Source organism: Aphelocoma coerulescens, chromosome 3, assembly GCF_041296385.1.
Source record: "Aphelocoma coerulescens isolate FSJ_1873_10779 chromosome 3, UR_Acoe_1.0, whole genome shotgun sequence".
NCBI classification, from domain to species: Eukaryota; Metazoa; Chordata; class Aves; order Passeriformes; family Corvidae; genus Aphelocoma; species Aphelocoma coerulescens.
Genome location: NC_091016.1, coordinates 119,870,315 through 119,897,407, shown reverse-complemented (window position 1 = coordinate 119,897,407; position 27,093 = coordinate 119,870,315). Strand labels below are relative to the sequence as shown.

The 27,093-nt window shown below is 46.1% G+C and overlaps 3 protein-coding genes across 9 annotated transcripts; 2 read left to right on the top strand and 1 right to left on the bottom strand.

Annotated features, from left to right (window-relative positions):
- Positions 1-276: 276 nt before the first annotated feature.
- Positions 277-17,444, bottom strand: PLA2G7 (phospholipase A2 group VII). Of its 3 annotated transcripts, none has more exons than XM_069011739.1 (11): positions 17,001-17,444; positions 10,292-10,419; positions 8,100-8,250; positions 7,429-7,522; positions 6,235-6,303; positions 5,621-5,768; positions 4,079-4,192; positions 3,715-3,806; positions 3,131-3,304; positions 1,985-2,133; positions 277-1,637 (listed from the first exon to the last, which is right to left on the bottom strand). In XM_069011739.1, the coding sequence occupies exons 1-11, from the start codon at positions 17,374-17,376 to the stop codon at positions 1,534-1,536; spliced, it is 1,599 nt and encodes a 532-aa protein (XP_068867840.1). In that variant the 5' UTR covers positions 17,377-17,444; the 3' UTR covers positions 277-1,533. The 3 variants fall into 3 exon arrangements, with proteins under 3 accessions (XP_068867840.1, XP_068867839.1, XP_068867841.1); XM_069011738.1 differs by lacking the exon at positions 17,001-17,444 and adding an exon at positions 10,590-11,080; XM_069011740.1 differs by lacking the exon at positions 17,001-17,444 and adding an exon at positions 10,657-10,740.
- IMP3 (IMP U3 small nucleolar ribonucleoprotein 3) lies at positions 11,182-12,584 on the top strand. The gene has a single exon (XM_069011741.1). It carries the CDS (start codon positions 11,229-11,231, stop codon positions 11,784-11,786), a length of 558 nt encoding a protein of 185 aa, XP_068867842.1. The 5' UTR covers positions 11,182-11,228; the 3' UTR covers positions 11,787-12,584.
- ANKRD66 (ankyrin repeat domain 66) lies at positions 16,091-25,373 on the top strand. Of its 5 annotated transcripts, XM_069011743.1 has the most exons (5): positions 16,092-16,669; positions 16,777-16,853; positions 18,892-19,052; positions 20,354-20,582; positions 24,983-25,373. In XM_069011743.1, exons 3-5 carry the CDS (start codon positions 18,914-18,916, stop codon positions 25,161-25,163), a joined length of 549 nt encoding a protein of 182 aa, XP_068867844.1. In that variant the 5' UTR covers positions 16,092-16,669; positions 16,777-16,853; positions 18,892-18,913; the 3' UTR covers positions 25,164-25,373. The 5 variants fall into 5 exon arrangements, with proteins under 5 accessions (XP_068867846.1, XP_068867844.1, XP_068867845.1 ...); XM_069011745.1 differs by lacking the exon at positions 16,777-16,853 and having other exon boundaries at positions 16,091-16,669; XM_069011744.1 differs by lacking the exon at positions 16,092-16,669 and having other exon boundaries at positions 16,705-16,853.
- The last annotated feature ends 1,720 nt before the right edge of the window (positions 25,374-27,093 follow it).

Here is a 27,093-nt window from a genome sequence, read left to right as displayed (position 1 = left end):
GTGCCAAGGACATGACCTACAGCTCTTTTAAGGAGATCTTGCCTTTTATTGTCCTTCTCAGGTGTTGAAAAGGGGGTTCTATTTTATATTTATAGTGATGTTCCATGTTCCTGTATAGCACAGCTGCTTCCTCCTCTTGAGAAGCTGTGGCTTTTTCATGCTGTGGCGTTTTCAAGGACTTGGGAACCCAAGCTGACTGACAGTAGATCTCAAGTGTTAGTGCTGACTCAGTAAGACAGATGTGTTTATTTGCTTAATAGAGACAATACACGGCAGTAGGCTGAGTAGAATTTAATTAAATTTTGAAAGACAAGTCTTAGGTGTTACTGCAATCTTATTTTAAGATCACAGATTATACATAGTAATTACACAGTTAATTTCTTCATTTCTGTTTGCTTCAGCAGTTTTGTTTGTAACCTGATTTTGAAATGAACAGAATTTAGAAGACACCCTTCCATGGGGCAGCTCCAGGCAGTTCTGATCAAAAAATGAGAGCCTTAAACAAGCCAGCCAGGTGGCTGCTGACAATCTTTTTTTCAGGTCCTACTATTGCTGTCTGTATCTGTCAGTGGGAGCCAACTGCTGCTTGTGTCACCTAGAGACCATTGTGAGTACCTGGACAAAGCTGAGTGTCCAGAGAGCGTTTACTACCAGGAGAGACCTCAGGAGATGAAGCAGTGCTAACAAGGACTGTGTACAGGGAGATGTACAGGTGCCACATCTGTAATTTCCCCTGCAGTTTGACTCTGTGGTAGTGGTAACACAGACATTGACAAGGGAGAAGCTGCTGGAGCTTTGCCAAAGGGCAATTACAGTTGCTACAACAAGAGTGACCCATTCAGAAGCTTTTGGGATATAAACATATTCTCTAGCTATGGCACTAAACACATCTTCCATGTAAGTGAATTAAGCTCCTGTGAGGAGTCCTGTGTCTGGACTTTCTCTGCTGTGAGCTGAACTCTTTCCTGTAGCTTTTACTGTGACTTATTTTAATAAGAGACAGTTTTGAAGACCACTCTCCACAGTCATCTCTGACTAGAAGGAGCAAAAACTTGCCCCAACTCCCAACTGTTGTCAGAGCACAGCTGAAATATTTAATATCTAAATAGAAAAGTGGTGGTTTGGGGTTTTTCTGTTTTGTTTTTTTTTATCCTTACACTGCAGTAAAGGCTTGCTGGATGCAAACTGACATAAAGCTTGGTAAACCAACCTGTAGCTGAATTCCTTGGAGCTCAATCTGTCTCTCTGCAAAACCTGACTCAAGTCAAAACCAGAAAGAGCATTTAAATTATCAAGTGATTTCCCCTAAGCTGCCTACAAAGCAGAAGTTACTCTGTTGCAGTATTTCAGTGCATCCCAGTAACTCTTTTGAAAACTTCTGTTATTATGATTATGTAACTTAATGCCTTGCCTTTTTTCTGTTCCAGACCCTAACAGCTTTGTAGGTGTTTAATGCCACCACATGTCTGAGCAGTGTCTGGCCAATATTAGTGTCCTGATGTCTATGGCATTTTCAGTACTTCTCTGTATTCCTTATTCAGGGTCAGCTGGAGATGTGTCAATATTGGTTCCAGGAATAACATTGGGTCCTATGCCATCCACAAGAGGATCCCACCGATCAAAATCTTTCTTAAGACCTTTAAGATAGGGGAAAGAAAACCCAAGTGGCCATGAGTTAAGTAACCAGCTTTTTGTAGAACTACACTGAATTATGAAATCAACTTGGCAAAGTAGGGGAGGAAAAATGTTTTAAGGATGGAAAAATGATACTCCAGATTTTCTTGTACCAGAACAAAATGTCAGTGATTTTCCTCTGAGATGCTAAGAGTACAAAAGTAACTGACAAACCTCTAGAAAAAGTCTGACTTATTTTTTCCACTGACACACTTATTTTGATCTTGTTTTAAACTGAATGGTTATATAAAAAGCTTCACAGGAATTAAGTACTAGTTAACTTCATACTTTGCTGTAAACAGATACTTACTCAGATGTTTCTGTAGGAAGGCTAATGAAGCATGATTGCTGATATCAATAGCTTCATTTGGATCTATTTCTCCTTTCAACTTGAAAAATCTTGCAATGATTCCTCCACTTACAAAGGTGAAGTCAGGAAAGCTCTGATGCACTGACCCCCTGAAAAGAGAAAAATTACCATCAGGCTTCTAAGAATACATTAAATTGCCTGATTACAAGATGCACAGACTTCAGTCATATGTCTTTAGGAGAAGATAAAACAGGTTAATCTCACAAGCATGCAAGATTAGCAGGAACTTCTGCGCTAAGCACAGACAGGAGGAAGGTTTGTACATGCTTGCTGCAAGTCACTGTAACTGCAACAGCAGTAATGAGGATGCTTGGCAAAGCATCAAAATCAGATTTGTCTGCCTGCTCTGCAGTGCAGGATAGAGCCATCCCTCCCCTGGCTGCAGAACTGTCCCCAGAAGGCTGTTTAAAGTGTTCAGATGCAGGTGATGCATCTGCAGCCCAGCACAAAGCTTATGCCCCAGGGCAGGAATGCACACCTTGGAGTGTCTTAAACTTGGAGTTCTTGGCTGCTTTGAGAGGTCTCTGTCCTCACTGTGGGGGATGTATGGCTAACTTAAACATGCAGTGAAAACCTGGGCCAGGAGGAGAGACAGTCATAGTATCATCTAGGCTGGAAACGACCTTTATGATGATTCAATCCAACCATTAACCCAGCACTGCCATTCTACCTCTAAACCATCTCCCTCATGTACATGTGGCATTGTCTTTTAAACACCTCCAGGGATGGTGACTCCCCCACTTCCCTGGACAGCCTGGTCCAATGTCTGAGAACTGTTTCAATGAAGAAGTATTTCCTAGTATCCAATTTGAACTGCCCCTGGTGTGACTTGAGGCCATTTCTTCTTGTTCCCTGAGCGCAGACCCTGACACCCACTGGTGTGATGGGCTGCCCCCTCCTGTCAGGGAGTTGTAGAGACCAAGAAGGTCACCCGAGCCTCCTTTTTTTCCAGGCTGAGCCTCCCTGCCTCCCTCAGCTGCTCTTCATCAGATTTGTGCTCTAGGGACTGTCTTTCTGCAGTTACATATAACTGTACAGCTCCAACAAAAGCTTGAACCATGGAAATGATGGATCCTGGGCACTTACTTGATAGTGATCATTTTCTTGTTTGTGTCATTGGAGATGAGCTTCTTAATCTTTAAGATGTTCTCAGCCCACTGGAATTTTTCAGAGTTGATAAAAAGCAGCGGTTGCTGGATGCTGTTTTGGTAAATGTCATCACCTACAGGAAGCATCCATACGTCGAGGGCAATGCCACACCTGCAAAAACATCTGGATATTGGCACAGAAGCAGAAAGTTTGGAAGTTCTGAGTATGCTTTGAGTTGCCCAAGACATGGGAAAGAGAAAGTCTCTCTGATACTGAACACAAAAATGAATAATTTTGTTTCAGAATTATCTCCACTCTGGGGGAAAAGAATTAGTCCATTCTTGCCATTTGTTGGTCTCCACTGCCAGGTGCAGCTGGACTGCAGGATCCCACATTATAAGATGCAGCTATTGTGTTCCACCATATCCCCACACTTGGAAGAAGCATCACTGGAGAAAGCAAGACATGCCAAACAAAACTTTTCTTCAGGAGCTAATTAGTAGTCGGGGGATCCTACGTAAAGTGCCCTGCTCCAGACCTCTCAAGTGCCAAATGTCTCTGTCCTTGTTTTGCGTACTTACCTGAATCTCATTTCTTTGCTGAGACTTTCAATAACTGTAGCACCACCAAAAGAGTGTCCCATCACAGCTATTCTGCTAGTATCAACAGAATCCTGTCAAAAAAATCCAGGTGCTGTAAGAGTCTTTCTTTCCCAAACTTTTTTAAAGGGAATAATTTTTTTAGGCAATAGATTGTATTGAAGTAGGTAGAGCATCTTTTCAGCTCCATTACTATCTACCCAGCTTGGCATGACCTGAGAATATGTTCATACATCTACAGTGTGATCTTCAGAATACTTTACAGGAATCAGTTTAGAAATGGAAGGGGGAAACCAGAACTATTATTAGGTGTTTAACAAAATGCAGCTGCCACCTTTTCACTCACCTTTAGGCTGTTCCAGTTGAAGTCTGAATGTAGTACATTTGTTACTTCCTCTCCTGAACTGATTTTAAGAATGAGATTGAGAGCTTTGATACACTCCTGTGCTCTTTGCTGCACCTGGGAAGAAAAAGAGGTTGGAGCAGAGCGGTGGAAGGAATCATCAGACAACTGCCAGGCTTGACAGCCCCTTGGACACAGGATTTACTCTGATTTTTAATCCCCACTAAGTGTCTGATAATAATACCAATTATGCTGAACTGCAGATTGGAGCCATCTGACAAACAACAAGACTGGTTTTTGGAGGTGTAAAGAGCTGAAGCTCTTGCGCAGAGCAAGACTCTGCACACAGAGAAATTTATCCCTGTAACATGCACCAAAGGCCTTCAACTCCTTGGTCCTGTCACTGCTTAAGAAAAGGGGTTGTGGGGATGTGCAAAGGCTTAAGTTACACAACTCCAAGGAAGGCTGACTTGCTTCTCAGGCTCACTTATGAGCAAATGTCATTCCATCACTTGCCCCATCAGACAATAGCCTTGAAACTGTCTTTAGATAAACTCAAATTAAGAAACAGTGAAGAAGCCCATCCCATTTTTTTATACATACTCGTCCCTGAAAACTGTAGTGAAGCTGTTGCAAATAAACGTTTTCATTGTTCCATGTAAGAACAGTTTTTGACTGCTATGTCAGTAAAAGAAAAGCTTCAAGAACCAAGGAACAGTAGTGATCTTGGGAACTACAGTGTGTAGGCAGCCAGCAAGATGTCTGTGCATCACTGAATTTCAAATAAATCCCAATCTCCCAACTTCTCCACTTGTGAAATTTGCAGACAACAGCTTCTGGAGGTTATTTCCAAGCTCAGACATTGACACTCAAAAGTAGGATGTTGTACACACACAGGAAATGACTCTTGTACTGTTGTCTGTATGGCCCAGGGAGATAAAGAGAAGCACCTCCCTGAGTTTTCATTAGGAAAAAATACTCCCATATTTTAAAGGTCAAGTCTATGCTTGGAGGAGCTTGTCATTATGGCCACATAATTACATCTAGTATGGATACTGCTTATTATAAAATGGCAGTCTGCTCTGTTTACATTGCTAAAAAACACCTTCAAGCGTGGTAAAGACTATAAAGTACCCATCCCACTCAGGGCAGCCATGATTCATCTTGCTATGGAATGGTAAGCAAAAGCTAAAGCAAGCCTAAGGCCATGCAAACACTTGAGCTCAACTCTGTGTCACTTTTAGGCTGGGCTGGGCAGTAGAAGTATGAAGAAAGAGAAGAAACAGAAAGTAGAGTGGAACCAGAGGAGAAACAGATGACTCAGCTCAAGAGTGCAACTCCAAGAAAAAGCTTTGCTGAGGGAGCAGTTTATGCTCTGAAGAAAGCTATTCTTGGCTGCTCCCTTCAGGGACACAGGACCCGATCCATTTTTAAATATCCCCGAGCCAGGGCAGAAGACTGCTCCCTGAGCCAAAGGGAGAGTCTGCTAGTCCTAAATACAGCACTCCTGCCACACTTCCCAGAGCACAGAGCCCGCCCAGGCACCTGCTTATGGCGCAAGCAACGCTCCTCCTCTCCAGTTTTCAGTTTCCTGTAGTAGATCCACTCCTTCTCCATGGTAGGTGTAGACTCTTCCTGTGACTCAGAAACAGACCTTCTTTTACAATAATACGTGGCTGAAGCGGATTCATCTCTGTAATATCAAGAAGAGGTTACTTCTGGGTATGCATTCCATTTGGTGAGATGAAGTCAACACAAGTTTTAGATTTCACTCATCTGAAGAAATCCAGCTATCGACCATTGCTATTGCAATTGCAACCCAGTGTGCACAGATTTTCTAAATAATGCAATAACCCCACCAAAACTCCCACCTTCTCTATATTCCTCATCTACTTTATATTCTAATAATAGAGAAATAGCATTATCTGAAGAATGACAAATGATATCTACCCCAAGGCTTTCATTCTAGGGCTTATCTAAACAAAATTCCCTTTGTTTAGAGAGGAGTTGAGCTATGAATAGTGTGGGCAGGGCTGAAAAAGAGATGTTAGTTTTTGTTTTATTAAAATATCCAGAAGTTCTTCTTTAGAATAAATACCATTCAGTTCAATGTGATAAGTTTCTTTCCATCAGAACTCCAGAATGTGCAGCACACTCACCTGTGCTCCACAGCAGCCACTATAAAGCCCTGAGAAGCCATCTCTATGCAAATAGCGGAATAGATTGTCCTGCAATAAAAACCACACCCTGGTGAGATGTCATTCTTTCAATTCCACTGTTCTTTAAATCCTGACCACACTAGGTATGCACTAGTCATTCAGTATTTCTTCCATTTGAATTTGCTACCCAGCAGAGCAGGATTTTGTACAGCAGGCACCAAAGCTTGTTCACAAAACCTTGGTACTGTTTTACTGTCTATTCAGAAGGGAAAATGCTACTGATTTTTAATAAGTAGGACACACAGCACTTTGCATCTCCAAAGAGTTGTCAAAAAATCAACCAGCTAATCTCACAACATGCTTATAGGTTGGTAAATACCTTCACTTCTGTCATACAAGGGGAAAACATAAATGGAGTTCAGAACAACCTGGTCTAGTAGAAGGTGTCCCTGTCCACAGCAGAGATGGTCTTTAAGGCCCCTTCCAGCCCAGGCTGTTCTATTATTCTGTGACCAAATGATGCCATGAAGATTTTTGCCCTTTCCTTTATACCCCTGTTATACCTTTCTACAACTTCTGTATTCCTAGTGCTTTTTGCCTACATTCTTGGACTTGTTTGTTAAGCTAAGAGACCAAACATTTTAGAAGCTTCGTAGCCAGAGATCAGTGTGCCCCAGACCCCAAGGTCCTCTCCAGAACACATTCTGTAAACCAAGACAGAACCGTCCAGGGGAAGGTTCCTTGGGGAGGGGGGCTCACTTGAGCCTCTCATTGGGGAATCTTTGATAGATATGCTAATTAGTAGAACCTATAATGTTATACCCAATGTTGGGGAAGGGGTCAGAGGTGGAGACAGAAGACAAAGGGAGAGATAGACTCGGTGAGGTACATCTCAATGCATGTGACCTGGACGTGTACACCTAAGGATCCTTAAAATAAACACCAAGGTAAAATCCCTTTTCCCCTTCTAACCGTGTATGACTCTTGATTTTAAGACCAGGAAAAGGCATCAAACCATACACCAACCCTGCTGTTGTTTCAGTGGAGGCATAATGACACACAGCAGCCTGTTCTTAAATCTCTTTCAGCTCCACAAGGATCTCATCTCCCTACAGAAAATCTGTTCAGAAGCACCCTTGGAGACTGCTATCTCCATGGACAACAAAACTAAAATGTCAACAAATGCAAAATTACCGAAAAGCTCCAAGTCCGTGGGAAAAAACAAGAAGTGGATATTTTTCTCCTGGCTTAAAAGCAGCATTTGACTTTGCAGGACAGGTCACTGAACCTAGATAAAAACAGAAGTGTGCATCATTATTACTGAAATGAGAGAAAGCGTTTGTTTGTGTGGAGAGATCCCAAGAATGTGGTGACCACTGATATCAGAGCAATCACCTGAAGATAAGGTACCAAGTCTCATCTTTAAAATAGAAGGCAAATATGGATCTGATTCTGAAAATACCTTCTACTGGCAGAAGATACTTGCCTTCTCCTCCTCCCATCCACAGCCTGGCACAAGGTGTACATATCTCTTAAACCTTAATAATCAGGCATCCAGGTCTTGCTGGTATTCAGACCTCAGAATCTCTCTGACTTTCATATCTTTGCACATTTCCCTGTGGGATTTAAATCCCAACATACACGTGCAGCTTACCTAGAATAAACTGCCCAGACACTCCTATCCACAGCAGTCAGGGACTGCTGAGAACTGGGTCACACTCAGCACTGAGCCTCATTACACAAACCCATCCCTCAAAAACACACTTCTTTGCTAAAAACTCTTTTTCAGCCCTGCAGCAATAACACCCTGCTCATGGAGCACTGAGGCAGCGAGAGGCAAAGAATAAAACCAGAACCAGTCTTACCAACATAATAATGGAAAAGCCTTTCTCCTACAACTCGGTACAGATTAAGGAAGTCAGAGAGTCCCTGATAGTATTCTTTGTCTGGAATCCATCGTGCCTCTTCGATATCTGTGGCATCACATGCTGGATAATACAGGCGCAAAAAACTTCCCTGGGATTAGAAAAAAAATAATAATAAAAAAAAGGAATATTGGTATTTATATATGGCAGAGAAAATGGAACATAAAAACATTTCTAGAAAGGGTTTCAGATGCAAGAATTCAGCTCAAGAGAATTATGAGAATCTCATGAGAAAATTATTATCATATACAGGCTTTGATGCCAATCCTTTGTCACAATCTTTCTGTGCCTACAATGAATTTAAAGTAGCATGCAATAAACATCATCACAGGTGGAGACACATACCACCTTCTCTAGGTTAGCCTAGGGCTTATTAGAAATGTTTCATTTAATTAAGTTAATTATTACAAACACTCACTACCTATTTACTCCATCCAGCATCTTGCTGGATCTTTTCTTCTGTCTTCCTCACTGGGAATGGTTTGATGATGCATTTTGTTACGTTTTATAGGGCTGACTGTTAAAGGGTGACTGAAGATGACCTGAGAGCTGGAGCACTTTTCCTAGGATGACAGGCTGAAAGAGCTGGGGGCTGTTTAGCCTGGAGAAGAGAAGGCTCTCTAACATGGCTGTAGTGTTCCTGCCTAAACTGAGCAGAGGCAGTCAGCAAAGCTCTTGGACAGCTGCACAGCAAAGGAGAACAATCTATCGCTCTTCCTCCTCATCAACATGTTCACAAGTCTCCCATGGTCCATCTTTCTAAACACAACTTTGTTAACCTGTGTTTCATCTGCCTCTGTTTCTTATCACCAGTTCAGATCATTAAATGTCTGCACTCCAGGTATCCCAGGAAAGCACCCAAGCTTTCCACACTCAGAGGGACCCTGCATACTCCCTGGTCAGTCTTCCTCCTTCACAGACAGCAGCAATGTACCAAGGCACACGCCAAAGCAGACTTTCCAGCAGATGAACTGTGTGCAATTTGCATTCTTACTTCCTGGTTTGCAAGGGAATTTGCAAGACCATATTCAAATTCACTGTCTTGCTCCAACTGTACTTTTGGTTTAGCAAGTTATGATTAGGGCCAAAATAAATGTGAGCTTTGAAATAAAGCCTGATTTCTTGAACACTAATTGATTAGTTTACCAAAAGTTTGTTTAATGAAGCTTGTTTCTGTTCACTTAACAAACTTAAACCAACCTTTGACACAGAGACCATTATGGAAGAACTTTCCTCCACACTTGTGGTGATATTAACTTGATCTCAGAATAGTCCCAGGGAACCTCCCCAATGACTAAGTGTTTACCAGAAAGGGGAAGAGGTTCATTATCTATGCCTGGGAGAACTGCAATTGTTCATAATGCTTATGTAAAAAAACCCATATGGGCTGACTGCAAAGAGAAACTCATCACTCCTCTGTGCTGATACAGAGTAAGCTCAGTGAAGGAAAACACATGAACCATTACAAAGTGATCACAAGTTCCACTATATCTGGCTAGTCTGAGGAGTAAAACCACAGTGTAAATGCAGGTATATTCTCTCCAAGGCAAGAGGATTTGAAATGGAAACTCACAAGCAAGCTCATTACTTGTCCCTATCTTATTATTGTGTCTTCTCACTGTGCTAACCTCTTGCAGAGCTGACATCCTGTTCTTCAGAGAGATAAAATCTCAAGAAGACATCTCATCTTTTACCCTGCAGTTGAAACTGCACAGGCTCATCTCCCAGCCCTGACAAATCCTGTTGGGATCTTTGCAATGAGAACAGCAAGAGTCACAGACACTGCGTGTGGAATCTCCTCAGAAGCCCAGTGCAGGAGGGAGCAGTGGGGTGGATGAGAAGAACCCCCTGGGTCCCAGGAGGACACAGTTTCTCTGCAGTATCTTGTGTAGGAGAAAGGCAAGGATACTAGGAAGAGGGAGGAATTGGCCATGGGGATGGCTTGCAGGTTACATCCATCTGGTAATGCCCAGTACACATCCTACACCAGGATGAAGAGGACAGAAAGCTCAGCTGTGTCAGCATGGAGCACACAAACAAGACCTTCTGCCTGATTTACCTGTAAAACTGCAGCCAGTTGTTTCACTAACATTGTAGCTTAAATCCAAAGGAGAAAGAGTCGAGAACTTTACCTCAACTGCATTTTCTGTCATCAGGTCTGTACATCCAACCGAGTGTGGTCCCTTTCCTTCAGGGATCCTGTAAAACTGCTCAGTGCTGCTGGTGCTCCACATTTCCATTGGTGCCTTCACCGACAAACCTGGGGATAAACACAAAGCAAATCAAGAGGCCACCATGGCCTCTGTGACCAGATCACCCACACTGAAACAAACCCAGCATGCTGAAGATCCAGAATTAGGAAAATCAAGATTGAGCCAATACAGAAATCTGCTCGTGAGAAACAAAGAAATCCCGAATTGTCAACCTGACCTGTTCTACTGGGGAATTTCCTTGTTGTATCCTGAATCCCAAGGAGCAGACAGCACCGTGCACTTACAGAAAAGTGGGACGAAACCTTTGGTTGGCAAGGCCGCGGCGGCACTCGGGAGATCTGCGGTGCTACGAACCGCACAGGGGGAGGATTCTGCTGCTCCTCAAGGAAAACCGGCCTGTGCATCAGGGGGAGCGGGATGTCACGGAGAAACACAACGCCGCAGCCATTCTTCCAGGAGGAATGACGAATCCCGGGTTCGGCCCCCGGCGAGACAAGATCGGGCTGCCCGTGCCGGAGCGGGTGTCGGGGCGGTGTGGCCGTACCTGGGGTGACCCCTCCGCGCCGGGCTGGCCCCGGCGATGCGCAGAGCGCGGGGGGAAGCAGCCGCATCCCGGGCTGGGCTCTATCTGCCGCCTTCTCCTTGTGGAAGGAGACACGGGGCCATCCTTACCCCGGTACCCCGCCGCCCGGCCGGGCTCCCTCGGGGCTGGCCTGCCGGGGAAGCACTCCCGGGGCGGGACTGCCGGCGCGAAGTCACGGCGGCTCCTCCCCGGAAAAGCCGCGGGGCCGGCGGCCGCTCCGCCCCGGAAGGGTCCCTCGCAGGCGGCGGCGCGGCGGATCCGGCTCCAGCGAAGATGGTGCGGAAACTGAAGTACCACGAGCAGAAGCTGCTGCGGCGGCTGGACCTGGTGAACTGGGAGGTGTCGGGCGGGAACCTGGCGGAGGTGCGGGCGCTGCGGCGGTACCGGCTGGGCCGGCGGGAGGACTACGTGCAGTACAAGGCGCTGGCCCGCGCCGTGCGCGCCCTGGCCCGGCGGCTCCGCGACCTGGGCCCGGCCAGCGCCGCCTTCCGCGCCCGCTGCGCCGCCGCGCTTCTGGAGAAGCTGCACGGCCTGGGGCTGGTGAACAGCCGGCAGTCGCTGGCCGTCTGCGAGAGCCTCTCGGCCGCCGCCTTCTGCCGCCGGCGCCTGCCCTGCCTGCTGGTGAAGCTGCGCATGGCGCAGAACCTGCGCCACGCCGTCACCTTCGTGGAGCAGGGGCACGTCCGCGTGGGGCCCGAGGTGGTGACAGACCCTGCGCTCCTCGTGCCCCGCGCTGTCGAGGATTTCATCACCTGGGTGGACGCTTCGCGCCTGCGGCAGAAGGTGCTCGACTACAACCAGGAGCGCGACGACTTCGACCTGGCCGCATAGGGCTGCCCTGCTGCTCTGCCCCAGGACACATACCCCAATAAAACCACGGCGGTGCCACCATCGGATATTCACGCAGCTGCAAAGGGAGCCAGAAAGAAACCATGCGCTTCCAGTGTCGTATTGACCTGCTCCTGGCTCCCTTTTGCAGCTAATGGTTCCGTTCATCCATGCAGAGGAGCTTTCCTTACTCATGCACCGCTTCAAGAATACATCCAGTGGCCCAGCTCCATCATTATCCTTGGTGTCCCCAGCACATAATCTGTGGCATTCCCAGCTTCATTGTCAGCTCAGCAGCTCAGCTCTGCCATCATCCCCAACATGCCCAGCTCTATTGTCATCCTTGGCGTGCCCTGCTCTGTCATCCCTGCAGCGCATCTCCATTATCCTTACATCCCAAAAAGCAAAAGTGCTTGGAAAAGTCTCTGCACAGTCACAGGAGAGGATATTGATCAGGTTTAAGTGCTTGGCTGCTTAAAAAGAGCTGCTGGAAGGGATTTTAAGTCAAGCCAAGTGGCTGTTTCAAGACTGAATTTGGCAGCTTCACTGCTGTTTTTCCAAGAGGTTGTCCTGGTTCTTCCTTCAGCTGTTGGATGCACAGGAATTAGAGTTGCGTCTGGAAGGGTTTTCCCTTGATATCAAGGAACGAGGGCGGAATGTGGGGATTCTTGGGGGTCAGCAGTAAGCAAGGAGGCCAAATACTGCATTTCTGGAACTGTTAAAGTTTTAGCCAAAAATGGAATTTTAAAAAGCCAACTCTATTTCCATGTGAAGTCATAAAGGGAAGTTTGATGCTTTGAATTCAGTGTCTTTGCTTTGTGGGGTTCCAGCTGACAATTAGGCATCATTCATGGATCTAACTGGGGAGGTGTTGGAGCAAAAGCTGATCTAACCATAACTGCAGATTTGGGAGAACTTTTGCATTTAGCACATCAGCCAGGGGCTGTTGGGAGCTTTGTTCCCTTTCGATAAAAAAGCAGAAAAACAAAATAAAACTGTTGGGTTTTTTTAGTTGCTGCTGAAGAAATGTGTAGAGTATTCTATAATATAGTTTCTCTTGAGTTTACTCAGATTTTTAAATGATCCAGTAAGCCCTGTCTGCCATCTTTCAGAACTTTTTTTAAATTTAAGTTTTTATGTAACTTACTTAAGTCTGGTTTTAGTTTAAGAGCTAGAAGGCTATTACTGAGTTTTAAAATGTTTATGCTGGGAATGCTCTCCCTTACCTAGGGCTATGAAAGGATTTGGCAGTAGGTTTAGGAGCAGAGCTGTGATTGTCCATTCCAGATCCAAAGGGCTGGAGTGCACCTGCTGTCAAAGCTCTGGATTTGGATGCCTCAGTGGGGCTTTTTTTTTAATAGGAAAGATGTTCAGGTGAGGTATGTTAGGGAGGTATTGTGTGACCACAATCTGTCAACAGGTATTGTGGCTGTTTGTTAAAAAGCAAACAAAATGGTTACATTTCTACCCATCTCATAAGCCAGCTGTACTAAGCAGAATATTAATTATTAAAGCAATAATAGGTATTAAGAAAAGGACACTAAACAGGTGGATAAACCCTTTGCCTATTACTGCTGTTTGTACTTGCATTTATTTCAGCAATCCCTTTAACAATACCTTAACAACCTTTTCCTCAGAGTGTGCACCTTGCTTGTGGTAAGAAACACAAATTGAAAAGACAATTCACACCCAAAGCCTGACTTTTAAACACCTCCCCAGCTTTCCTCTAGAACAATGCCATTATTTCATAAGGTGCCTTATTCAGGTGCAGATAAAAATGGTGCTTTTGCTGTGCTATACTCTTTTGGGGAACTTAAATAACAGCACAGTGACTTTGCAGGGCATTTTACTACTGAGATGCTAAACTGCTGCTCTAACCAGTGTGTCCTTGGAGGAACTGCAGAAAAGGAAATACTCCAGCCTGTCAGCCTCTGTAGTTTACATCACAGACCCATTTTTTACGTATTAAACCAACTTTTCATCATTCATCTGTGCACCTTCAAAATCTGCAGCAGAAGAGAAATGCCCCTCCTTGTAGGCTGTTAAGCAGTGGGAATTGATTTCCCTAGAAATATGTGGGATAACAGCATCCATCACCCCTGCTCTCCTCCTGTGATACTGGAAATCAAATTCTTATGTTCTTTAAGAAATCGGGCTGTGTGTGTATATGTCTGTGTGTGTTTTAAGTCTGGAATTTCACGGCTGTGCTGGTTGTACAGTTGGTCAGACCTGAGATGAGTGTCCTGCTTCTGAGTTTTTAGCAGGCAGAGTCCTTGCACACCCCTGACCAGAGCTGGGTCCGCTTCAAGTGCGATAAACAGATAAAATGGAAGTTCCAGCAGCACACCCACATTCCTGCTGGTGATTACAGCCAGGGAAATGATAGCTTCCTCATGTTCCATGGTGGTTTTGCCTTTAGTTCCTGGGTTTGAGTTTATTTTCCAGAGCTGATGTGCTGTGACTGCTGCTGGGTGGTTCCCACAGCAGTTCCAGAGCTGGGGATTGAAAGGGCACAGGAAGTAGCTCCGACAGCCTTTCCCAACACTTGGATAAACATGGAGGCTTTTGTTAAATTCCAAGGCTGATCCATTGTCAGTATAAATTGGCACAGCTTCCATGGGCCTGTGTGAACTGGCATTAAGATATGATCCAAAGTTGCCCTTTTTTGGGCCAGGTCCTTCAAACTCTCGCCTCCAGCACTCTGGGTACTTGCAGCAGGAGAGCTTGTGCCCGTGAGAGTGGCAGCATGGGGTCCTGGGTATCACTGGTCCCAGGTGCTTCTTCCCTGTATCTTCTGAAGTGGGCTTGATGTTCCTCAAGCGGCCCAACATCTCCATGAATCTCATGGGAAGTTGCTGGTGCAAGACAGAGGATGGTGGTGCTGGTGACAGGGCAGACTTTCTCCATGCTTGACAAAATTTGGTCACTGCCACCTCCAGAAGTGCCTGTCCCAGCAGCTGAGGGGTGCCAGGGGTACCAGTTTCTCCAGCAAGGGAGGAAGGGGCTGCAGGGGGCTCTGAGAAGTGCAAAAGCCATTGGCAAACACCAAGCAGTTTCCAGGCAGGAGCTCTCACTTGGATAGTGGGCAGCAGGAAAGGAGGTTTTACCAGGGCATATGGTTTTAGGTTTGAGGGTTTTTCTTTTTTCTTTTTTTTTTCCTCTCTCCTTTTATTTTTTCTTTTTTTGTTTTTTTTTCTCCTGACCTTGGCTTTTCCTTTATTTGAAGGCTGCCAAAGCAGGGAAGCTGAAGCTGAGGAATGTGGGAGAGCTGAAGGAAAGAGTCCTTCACACTGACGCCTTTTGTGCTGCAGTGTGTAAAAGGCTGAGGCTGTCACTGAAATGCAAATGTGATTTTTCACTGATCTGAGCTCCATTTTTTTTCCCAGTAAACAACCATGCTGCATGTTTTAAAGGCTGATTCTATCTGACATTTTGGTGTGGCTTAGTGCTGACCTCAGTAAATCACTGACAGCACATCACCGTGAGCACAGGGGCTGGGGAAGGATGGTACATCCCCCTTCCCAAGATGGGAAATGGAGACTGAAAGAAGCAAAGGTGGAGCTGGGCAATTCCCAAGTTTTTGGGTGATGGTCCTACATCTTCGGCTAGGCCAGGGCTTCCCAGCCTTGCTGAAGGGCACTGCCCCATGCTCATCTCTGCAGCACTCCCCAGTAAGAAACCCCATAGCAGATGGAAATGTCACTGTCCCCTTTTTGAGCTCTGAGTAATGTTTTAAATACATCCCCTGACAGATCTGACCCTAGACATAGAACCAAAGTGCCATTTCTCATCACCAGGGCATGGGATCACCTTAGCCCCATGCCAGATGCCAAAACATTTCAACATTCACTGGGTCTGGGGGATTATTATCTTAAGAGTTATGACAATGTTTACCTGAGAGCCCCAGCTCTTGTCCCTGCTTTTAAATACACCATTTTAGGCAGTGGAGCATCTTTTCTGACCCATTGCTTGCTGGTTTGGGCTTGCAGCAGGACTTTGTGGTGGGAAACCTGTCTGCTGGGAATCATCCCCTCTTGCTACTCTGCAAGCACAAGTCTCTTCCTCCTTCATATCAGCTGATTTTGAAGAGAGAAAGTGTTTCACTCCCAACAGGCTGCAAAAGGGGAGGCCTTTAATGACAGACAGATGGAGATCTAAGCATATCTTGTTCCTCCTGGAGCTACCCATTGTGAATCCTGTGTATCTCCAACAGTAAATCACCACAGCTTGATCCCCTATGTCCCCAGCAGTAACTCACCACAGTTTCTGGGCTGCTGTGAACACGTCAGTGGGGTTGGTGAGCAAGCCCAGGGGCTGCAAGCCCAGGCAGCACCACCACCCCTGATCCCTACCCAGAGGAGCCACCACCTGCTGCTCCTGGAGAGGCTGGGGTGGTTGTGTCACAGGGTGAAGTACAGCCAGGTTGTCCTGGCAGGTCTGTGTGGCTGACATGGCAATCCTCAACTTATCCCTTGTACCTGAGCTCGGGCTTAAAACACACCAGGGGAGCCACATCCTAAAACCACCTACTCTCCCCACCTGTTCCAACAGCAGCTGGGATGCAGGGTCCCGTGCAGGTAATGGGAGGCTGGGTTTGGAGGAGGTGAATGCTGTGCTAGCAGAGCACTCAAACCTCCTGCTCTTTGTCCCTCTCAGCCTTCCAGAAGAATTTAGGTGGGGAAGGATTGCTGGAAGTCACTTAGTCCTCAAAGCAGGGCACACATGGGGCTGCCTCAGGTCTGCATGTCTCGGCGCTGGACACCTGGAGCAGTTTAATCACCCTCGCTGTGAATTATTTTTTCCCCTTCCATCTAGTTGGAGTTTTCCCTGCTGTAGCCTGGGACTGCTGCTTCCCATCCCCATGCTGGACACAGCCGTGTCAGGAGGTGGGTTACATTTCCCTGAATGCTCTCCACACACGGAGAGGCGAAGGGGCATGTCCCCCGTTACCCCTCTCAACTTCTTATCCGGAGTGGATCCCACCCTTCCGCAGGGACGAAGAGGGATTTGGGGCCAGATAAGGGGCTGGAAGGAAGGAAGGAAGGAAGCGGAGGAACGCGATCAAGGAAGGTAGGGGACAGGGAATGGGAGCAGTGAAGCTGCATGAGGGGCTGCGCAGAAATTACTCAGCTCCTTAAAAATCCCCATCACGTCACCATTGCTCCTCCCCGTGCGCTCCCCAGACCCTTTTTTCTCCCTTTGCAGGGCTTGACGTACCTGTTGTGCCGTGTCCTGGCCGCGCCCTGCTCCCGTCCCGCTGTCCAGAGGGGCAGGATGTCCCCTCTGGCCACCCAGAGCCCTCCGGAGCCGGCCGAGCGCCGGCTGCTCCCACAGGAGGCCGCCTCTGTCGCGGGCACAGCGACCGCTGGGCTCTCCCCGAAGGGGAGGGACCAAACTTTGCCTTAGTTTTCAGCCGAGACAATCTTTCTGGGAGAAGCCTTCCCTGGGCCCGAGAAACAAGTTTCTGGCACAGAGCCATGCGCAACAAAGCCTGCGCGTCCCAGCGGGGCCCGCGGCCGCCGAGGTGCTGGGCCGTGCCCCGGTGTGGCGGGGACAGCGTCACGCGTGGGCTCGCTCTGTGTGAATGCTGCATCTCCCGGCTGGGGCTGGGTCAAGCAACAGGAGCCCCATGAGAAAATTCCCCCGGATGGGTTGCAACACCCCGTGGAGGAGCTGCAATGCCTGTGGCCGGGCGAGCGTGGGGGGACGGCACTTTGGCTCAAGGTTGTGCTGTAAAAATACAAATCTTTTCCTCTGTCCTTTGAAGGACACTTCCCACTCTCTAGGGAAGCGGATCCCACATTTGGGTACAACTTCTGGAGTGGCGGAAGGTGGATTCAGCACAGGTTTCTACTTGTGGGGCAGATCTGCACTCATCCCCCTTTGCACAGCCCTGGTGTTTGCCCCCTCAGTAATGCTGAATTCAGGGAATTCACCTGAAAACCGGGACCAATAATAAAAGATTAATTTTGTGAGAGATCAACAGCGGTGAAATGGCCCTATGAGCTTCAAGGCTAGCAAAGGGAGGGAGCAGGGGAGGAGGGCAGGTAAAATTTGGCTTGGCCTAAATCGCTTATGAAGTTGCCCCCTTGGAGAGCTGCTGAGCTCCTGCCTTGGAATCAGCAGCTTCCCTTCCCTTTGGGTGTATGTGTGTGGGTATGAGCTGAAGGTGGAAAAGAATAAAGTTGTATGAAAAAGTCCAAGACTTTTTTTTCCTATACTTTTGTCCAGCCTTCATTTCAGTGATAGGTTGGATGCATTAAAGCTTGACGTTTTCAGGATAGATTTGATGCTGTTGAAAGGTGTTGGAGAACAAATCAGAAGATCTCTTTTTAATCTAAAGGAACAGGTTCTTCAAGATTAGTGAGAGACAATGAGGAGGAGGAAGAAGTACAGGGGTGGTTAAAGTATCAGAGACCAAATCCCGTGATACTTCTGTGGCCCACTAGGAGCTCCAAAATTTACTTTTCTTTTTAATATATTCAGATTTTCCCAGATGTACAGGACTCAAACTCAGTAGAAGATGAGTATGGGCCTTTCTTTTGGATCTTACCTGCACAGTCCATCCACCCAGGTGTGAAACAGGCTGTGAATCTTTTCATTTAAGACCATTCCTCCTTGCCCTATCAACTCTTTTTTTAAAATAAGAATAATTATTTTCATCCCTTTTTATTATTTTCACCAAAGAACATCAGAGAATACTTGCAGAGGCATTTCTGTCATTGAAATGAAATGCTACCAGTAAGAGACCCACAACACTGGCAAGGGAGGAGCCAGTTCCCATGGTTAGTGAGCACAACAAACCCAGGGCAAATGTTCAGTGTGGCTTTAGCTACGAGTCCTTTATATAAAGAACTGCACTTTGCTGCAGATTTCTGTGTCTACAGACCAAAAGTCACCATTGGTCTGGGACCACCGGTTTGAAGATAAATTATAACTTTTTTTTGTTTGCCTCCTGTCATTCCTTTTTCCTTATTTTTGGACAAATCCTGGTTTGTCACAGTGCCTGTCTCATTTTTAATCCAGGTGCTGCTTGACCTTTTAAAGTTGCTGAGAGGAGCTGGTACATCAGTGAACACCCACTAAACGACCATCCCTCTGTTACCAGGTGACTTCCTGAAGAGTGCAGCATGACAGAGCTCCACGAAGCCGTGGCTGTGGGGGACTATGACCTGGTGAAAAAGATTTTGAGGGCGGGGCACTGTGACCCAAACCAGAAGGATGTTGACTGGCATGACAGGACCCCCCTGCACTGGGCTGCTGCCAAAGGTAAGGGCACCACCAGCTCGGTTACCCCTGTGAATGGATGGTCATAAAAGGTGATGCTGACTGTAATTGTATCTATGCTGGCAAAATCACAGCTTGTATCTGATAATTTTGTCCCTAATGAGCAAAAAAAGGTTAAATATCCAATTAAATTGGAACTTTGCCTACAAAATAATTTATGGGAGAGCTGTTGAAGTGATTTTTAGCTTTTTTTCTTCCATCATAAGACAATTTTCAATTTACATGATGTATACATAGGGAATGGCTGCTTTTCCCCCCCATTACTTTTTTAAGAGGTGACTCCATGAGGTTGTTTCTCATGTACTCCTGTGGGAAAGAGCAGAAAGTCAAACCTGCTGTATTTATACCAGGTATTTATCAAACCCAGTAGAACAAAATAATAACTGTGTTTTGCATTGCTCTCCCTTTATCCCACCTGCTTAAATGAACAATGCAGGATCAGAGCTGTTTGCAGCTCCCATTTGGTCCTTCACCTTCAGAAGTGTTTGATAAAGTCAAATATCCATTTGCAGCCCAAAAAAGAGATGATGCAACAATATATAATGTATAATTGTACACAATGTAAAATGGGAAACTGGACCTCTGCTTCTCTGTGCTACAGTGTTTGTTGGGATCTTGTGTCATGGCATCTGGCTTTGCTCAGAAATCGAGTGTGATTTGCTATTTTACACTTAAGACCATGCTTTTTTTGATTATTAAGCATTTAGACATCAGCAAAGGGAACTGAGTTACTTAACAGATTGATGATGCGAGACCAACATGGGCTAGATGCAATTGGGAATGATCCAGCACAGTCAAGACAGTGTCAAGTGGGGTAGAAAGATTTTTTTTTTTCTTATTTAAACAGTTCCACAGGTTAGAAGAATGTGAAGGTGAATAAAAACAATGTCTCTATCTACTATCCCACAAACCTTTGTTTTAGTAAAGCTGTTCACAGGTATTCCTGTTCTCAATGTTTAAATTTTATTTTGCAATTTAAGTAAAAACCAAAATGAAGCAATGAAAGAACCAATTGGTCAATGACTGATTGAGATGTGCTGTTCAGAAATTAGAAAGCTTTTTTATTTGATTGTTGTTTTTATTGTAAATTTCTTCTGGAAATAGTCTAATTCGGGAGAAAATAACCAGCATTTCCTATTCAGTATCATTTGTATGATAAAACAAATAGGTCAGTGAAATCCATGCCTAAGGGGATTATGACCAGCTGTGTGTGACCGCCTTCTGCATCCTGAAGGTATAAATTCTAAAGCATCTTCTCTCCTGGTTTTGCTGGGCATTCCAAGGGCGGGCAGACCTGGTCAGGCTCCTGGTGGATCACGGCGCCCGGCACTGCCTGCGCAGCGACGTGGGCTGGACCGCGGCTCACTTCGCTGCCGAGGCGGGCAAGCTGCGGGTGCTCCGCGCCCTTCACTCCCTGCACGCTGCCATGGACGCCGCCGACCTCTTCGGAGACACTCCCCGCAGGCTCGCGGAGATCTATGGACACCGGGAGTGCTCCAAGTTCTTGGAAAAGTGAGTATTGGTGGCAAGTCCCGCTGCGGCTGCAGTGAAAATTAACCTCACTGCTCCACAGAGGAGCAGAACAAACACAGTGTGTTGCTTACCTTCCCACCCAAAGCCTGCTAAAGCCCTGACACACAAGCTGTCGTGGATAAGCAAACACGGGCCCGTCACAGGGAAGCCATGAGAAGACATTCTTTTATTCCCCTGCCTCCTGCGGTTTGCCTTGGTATGTTTTCAAAATCGTTACCACTTCATGACATCATTGTTTTTGTAAGGATGTTGCAGAGCCGTTATTAAGCAACAGAAATGAAAGCAACAGCTGACAAGTGTTAACCCCTTACAGTGGTGAATGGCAAATACACTTGTTGAGTTGTTTAGGAACAGCCCTCAGCAGTTGTATGTGTGTGTATATATATATATATATATATATATATATATATATATATATATATATATATATATATAATTTGGCCTTTCTTATAGTAAAGAAAAAAGCCACCCTATTTTTTACATAATTAAAGAAAGTTAGACCACTTAAGTTAATAGGATGGCCTCATACTACGTCCAGATTTTGGGGAAATCCTTGTTGTTTTAATTGCTTACAGTTACCACTGTGGCAGCACATGCCATAAGAAATGCGCTTTTTGAGGATTCCCAATTACCATTCCTGGTTTTCTGCCATTGGCTTGGCTCACAGGTATTTTCGTCTTGCAAAGATGTATCCCTGGATCAGGATGCTTTACTGCAGAGGTTTGAGCTGTGTCCCATCCTGCTTCTCTCTAAAGCAGTGGGACAGATCACCAGAGGTCAACCAGTGCAAGCCATAGTCCCAACACCACTTTATTTAAATGCACTACCCATGAAACCTGCCCATGCCAGACCCTGGGCTGCTGAGAGCTCCCAAAAGTATTTTCTTCCTGAGTTTTTCTATGAATTTACAGTCTCACCATCATCCTTCACTGGCATCTCTTTTACCACTGCCACCATTCTCAAGAATGCTTTGGTACCATGTACGTCCCATTTTTTTTTTAATAGGCATTTATCCAACTCAAAGTCACCAGCCTGCCAGTGCAGCACACGAGCTGCCAAGTTCAAAATCAGGCACGGTGATGGGCAAATGTCTGGGGAGGCCAGTGCCTTACAAATGCCACTTTTCATTAATCCACATAAACCTTCCTGTAGATACTGCTGTCCTTTTGCTGTAGTTCTTCAGCTTGTTGCTTTCTGCTGAAATGCCCCATGCCCACTTTTTATCTTCACACAGCATCAGTGTCCTTCCAAAAGAAAAGACACACAAACTGTGCAAAATCCCCCTGTAGAGAGCCCAAAAAAATTTTTAGGGGAGCCACAAGTTCTCATTTCCAAGCTCTGGCTATTATGGAGGATGCTGATAGCTTTGCATTTTACCTGCCCACCCAACACAGAATAATAGAATCACCGAATGGTTGGGAGGGACATTAAAGCTCATCTCATTCCAACCCCCTGCCATGGACAGGAACCCATTCCACTAGACCAGATTGCTCAAAGCCCCATCCAACCTGATGGATCTCACCACTGCTGGAATGGGGCATCCAGACCACTTTAAAGTCTCACTGTTTTTGGAGCTGACATGCTGTAATTCCTCAGTATTCACCACTTTCCTTCCACACAGACTATCAGCTCTTCTTACTGTCAGACCTTCAGTTTAAAGGCATTTAGGCAACCATCAGCTGATAATAAAGCTTTGAAAGTTAGATTTTTTTACTACCTAGACACTGGCTAAGTAGTAAAGCTCAGGTTTGCCAGACCTTTGAGAATGGGGCACTGTCTTCCAGTGGAGATTCTCTTTATACTGTTCTCAGCTCTTGTCATGCTTAGTTTCTAAACCAGAACAGGTAAATATTACGTAACCTAGAGGGTGAAAGTCTGCAGGCTTCTGCTCCTGTATGAATAATTTATAGCAATTACTTGCCTGTTCAGTGCTGTCCTTTTTGCACTTATCTCGCCAGTAATTTCTGCCAAGTCTGTGGCATTTGCTGTGCCTTGGATGTGCTCCAGAGCCATGGCAGTGAACTGACAGCAGGGGTAGGGGAATTGCCTGGATGATGCAGAAGGGCAGGTGGAAGTGCCTGGGAGAATGATTGACAGGTTGATTGACAGGATGATTAACATCGTGGTCTGAGACACCTTAGCAACAGCCTGGGATGACTCAGGTCAGCTGATGAAGGGCTTTCGGAGGTGAATGACTGATTTAAGGTGGAAGACTTGTCTTTTCAGAACCACATGCTGGCCTGACACACCCTGCAGCTGCATGGCTCACTGTGGCTGGGAGATCTAATGGCTAGGGAGATGCTTCAAATGCCCAGTCTAGAACATTTTATAAGACACACAAAGCCTGTATGATCACCTCACAGCCATTACCCAGCCTGTGGGCAGCCAAGAGTTTATCACTGAGACTCAGGAACGCTTTTTAAGCCCAGCCACTATAATTTATGACCACAGTGGATGCCTTCACCCTCACACACTGGCCTCACTGCCTCACATCAGCAAACTTGGAGTTAACTAGAAGGAATGGCTGTCAATAGTGTAATTTCGATTCTCTTCTGCTCCTTCAGATGTGCAGAAGGTCCTAGAGGTGATGTCCAAGGTCAGGCAGTGCCAAAGGGAGCAGGGCAGTACCGTGTGTGCTGCAGTTAGGAGTGTGCTTGCACAAAATGCTGCACAGCACAGAGCAGTTCTGCCCTCCACTCATAGTATCTGTGGGATATAAATATGAGGAACATTTTGTTACACAGCATCCCTGTCAGTTTTGGATATTTGCCTGTCATGCAAAAAGAGAGAAAAGGCAATTTTTAAAATAACAGTCTGAGGGTCTCCACCAAATGCAGGGCTGATGTGCATATCTACACAGGTCTATGAGCATCCACATCCTTCCTGAATCCAAATTCAGTCCCCTCTAGCACCACCATGACCCTTGCATGCTGTTTGTCAGTCCCCAGGTGTTGGCAGCTGCATGAACTGCCTGCCTACCTGGGCTGGGCCACTGACCCGTGCTGAGGACTGCATCCACATGGAAATATTAAATGTATCAACACGGAAATATTATTGAAATGCAAATATTTTGAATAGTCCACTGCCGAGTATCCGTACCACTCACTGAGGTTTGCATGAACATGCAAAAGTTAGGAAACAGCTGGTTTCAAACCAGCTGCTTCTGAATAGCAAATGCATATTTTGCATCAGATTTGTTTTGCATGAGAAGGGCTTTACTCTGAATGCTATGAGAGCTGCCAAGGATGGTGCAGAGATCCTCAGCCCATGTCTGCTGCCACCCTCTCTGAAAAATGTTGAAACTGTACCAAAGGGTCCTGCTATCTAAGACAAGGGCATATGTATATTCATGTGTAAATAAATAAATATGTTGATATTTAAAAGTCTATAAAAAAGGGTTTCTTGCCCTTGATAGCACATACTTAACAGCAGATAGTAGGGTAGTTCAGCTGGAAGGGACCTGCCGCTAGTCCTATGGCCTGACCACTTCAGGGCTGACCAGAAGTTAAAGCATCTTAGGAAGGGCATTTTCCAAATGCCTCTTAAACACCAGCAGCCATGGGGCATCAACCACCACTCTCAAACATAGGCTCTGTGGAGATCTTACAGCACCTTTCAGTACCTGAAGAGAGCCTACAAGAGAGCTGAAGAGGGACTTTGGACAAGGGCATGGACAAGGGGGAATGGCCTAGGTAGGTAGGATTAGATATATTAGGAATAAATTCTTGACTGTGATGGTGGTGAGGCCCTGGCACAGGTTGCCCAGAGAAGCTGGGGCTGCCTCATCCCTGGAAGTGTCCAAGGCCAAGCTGGGTGGGGCTTTGAGCAACCTGGTCTAGGGGAAGGTGTCCCTGTCCAGAGCAGGGAGGTATGGAATGAGATAATCTCTAAGATCCCTTCCAACCCAAACCGTTCTGTGATTCTATGATATAGAAAGCCCAGGTGATGAGGTCCATCAATATGGAGCTGCTGGCTTTGCTCTGTGCTCTCGGCTAGGACAGCATTGCAGTCATGTGACAGAGATGCTCTGTTACAGAAGAAAGGTTTTTCCTGATATTGGATGGTGTTTCTGACAGAGATTCCTGAATCTTGAGTGCCTACAACATCAGAGCTCTGCAGGGGGAGGAAAGGGTTGGCCTTCTCTTGGACAAGATTTATACTCGGAATGTCCATGTCTGGATCCAGGCAGTGCTGGGGCCCAGGGGGGTCCCTGTGAGGGGAGGCTGGGGCTGCACCATGCCGGGCACACCGCGGTGTTTTCTCAAGTGTTGGTGGCAGCAGGGTTTTGACCAGACCAAGACCCAACCCCTGACTCGATAGATGGGTCCCTGTGAATGGAGCTGTGTCACTGCTGTGCTCACTCTTGGTTTCTCTCCCAGAGCAGAGATGGAGAGCAGGAACTACCGCAGGAAGGCTGCACTGAGAAAAATCCCCTTAGACCAGAGAGATGAAGACTGGGAACTCAAGAAAGAAGAGCTTCAGAGAAATCCACCATGTTTTTGGGAGAAGTGCACGGCCTCTATTCAAAAGAAAAATGGGAAAAAAAAGGGGAAGCAGTAGTGTGCCCTGCCTGTTTGGTGCTTCTGAGCACTTGCAATGCAGAGCAAAGGCGCTGGCAGACCTCATATGGATGGGAGATGCACATGGCTACAAGGACGCATCCTTAGAGATATACTGTAAACAATGTTCTTAACAGCTAGAAGTGCTTTTGCCTTTCTCTGTGTTTCTATGTATCAGATGTCATATTAATAAAAGAACAACTGCAAAATATGTTTAAATATACCAATACTCTGAATCACTGCAATGGTTAAAGTTACTGAGATGGCAGCAGTTACCCGTATTGTCAGGGAGAGAAATGGTCTTGATCCTTCCTGATTCACAAAAGCATCTTGGACTGTGGTTCTGCTTGCTCTGCTGATGTCTGTGGCCTTTGCTTCTGGCACTGAGTCAACGAGGAGGCTCTACATGGACCTGCAGCCTCTGGTGATGCCTCTCTCTTTTCTTGGAAGTGGGATGTAGTTGCTTTTTCTGGATGAAGTTGAGTTGTTAATTTTGAGTTTTCACTGGACGCATGGGTCCAACAGCCTGAATCTTCCATTCCTGGCCCAACAAAAGGGAAAATGTGCTCCCTCCTTGCTGCTTTCAGACAGCTGTGACTGCCAAGGGTATTGGAGCACTGCCTTTTTTTTAGCATTGCCCCCAGCTATTTTTATGTCTCTGCAAATAGGAATGCTGTGCAACTGGTCCTGAGCTGTGCATCTGCTCATCAACACTTTCCATGGCAAAAGTATTTTTAACACTTTCACTTCTCAGTCATAAAATTTGGAATGTGACCCAGAGCAGTTTTCCATCGCATGCCAGCACTGGGTAGCCATTCCCATTGACTTCTGACATCTCTCATGGGTCAGCTTCCCTGTGCTGGGCACATCCTGCATCTGTCCCCACGGGCTGTGCAGGGTGGCTGTGCTGATGGACACCCTGTCCCCTGCAGTGCCAGCTGAGTGGGGCTGGTGCACAGGGCAGGGATGCTGAACTGGGTGTCACTCTCAGGGGTTTCACAGGGATGGAAGGAGGGATCTGCAGCGTGGTTTGCTGGGGCTGTGGAGTTTTGTGTGGTCACATCTGCAAAGTGCTGGTTTTGCCTGCTGAGTCTTGTGTATGTGAGGTTGTGAGGGATGATGTTGCACTGGATGTAGGGAATAAGATGGATCTTCCAGGGCTTTCTTGTGAAAGTGGTTGGGACTGTCACATTAAAGGATGAAGTGCATGAGTAGCAGCAGGGGAAGAAGGGAGGTGTGGTGGTTCCTTGTTGCGATAAGGAGCAACGCAAATTCCCCAGGCAGGTGCAAAGGAGAGCCATTTTATTGCAAAAACCTGGACTTTTTAAGCAGTTAGCCAGTTACCAGTTTGCATAGATTTAAAGCATAACAAACAAAATTCAACCAACCACCATACACCACGATATGGACATGTGATGATCACACTGCATGTTTTTCTGCCCCTAATTCAGCTGTGTCTCTTTCCCACAGTCCTTTTCTACTTAGCCGAAGTAACAGGCCTGAGCTATGATTTTACAAAAGCAACAAGGCCTTCATTTTATAAGGTTTTACCTATGTGCAACAGTTCCTGTCCTTTCAAGGCCTTTCACTGGGGAGATGTGTCCAGATGAGATGCTTAAGATCTGCCTCTGGACCTGAGCAGGTGACAGAAGTGATCAATTCAGGTTCTGCTCTGTTCATGTTGGAACTATTTTATGTTTCATCTGCTGTGGAGGGTTGACCTTGGGCAGCAGCCAGGCCCCCACCCAGCTGTTCCTTCTCTCTCACCCATAAGGAGGAGGTGGAAAATAGGATGGAAAAGCTGATGGATCAAGATAAAGACAGTGAGATCACTCACCAGGTACCGTCACAGACAAAACGGACTTGACATGTGGAAAATGAATTTATTTTATTGCCTATTGAAAGTACAGAAGGATGATGAGAAACAAACA

Bases quoted from the DNA above. Each gene is read 5' to 3' on its own strand.
- PLA2G7 (XM_069011738.1), bottom strand. From the start codon at position 10,983: ATGCGGCTGCTTCCCCCCGCGCTCTGCGCATCGCCGGGGCCAGCCCGG. The intron at 8,251-10,291 runs GTAAAGTTCTCG...TTCTAATCCCAG, and splicing joins TGACAGAAAATGCAGTTGAG to GGAAGTTTTTTGCGCCTGTA. The intron at 4,193-5,620 runs GTGCCTGGGCGG...TTTTCTTCCCAG, and splicing joins GTTGCTTGCGCCATAAGCAG to GTGCAGCAAAGAGCACAGGA.
- IMP3 (XM_069011741.1), top strand. From the start codon at position 11,229: ATGGTGCGGAAACTGAAGTACCACGAGCAGAAGCTGCTGCGGCGGCTG.
- ANKRD66 (XM_069011745.1), top strand. From the start codon at position 18,914: ATGACAGAGCTCCACGAAGCCGTGGCTGTGGGGGACTATGACCTGGTG. The intron at 19,053-20,353 runs GTAAGGGCACCA...GGGCATTCCAAG, and splicing joins GCACTGGGCTGCTGCCAAAG to GGCGGGCAGACCTGGTCAGG. The intron at 20,583-24,982 runs GTGAGTATTGGT...TTTCTCTCCCAG, and splicing joins TGCTCCAAGTTCTTGGAAAA to AGCAGAGATGGAGAGCAGGA.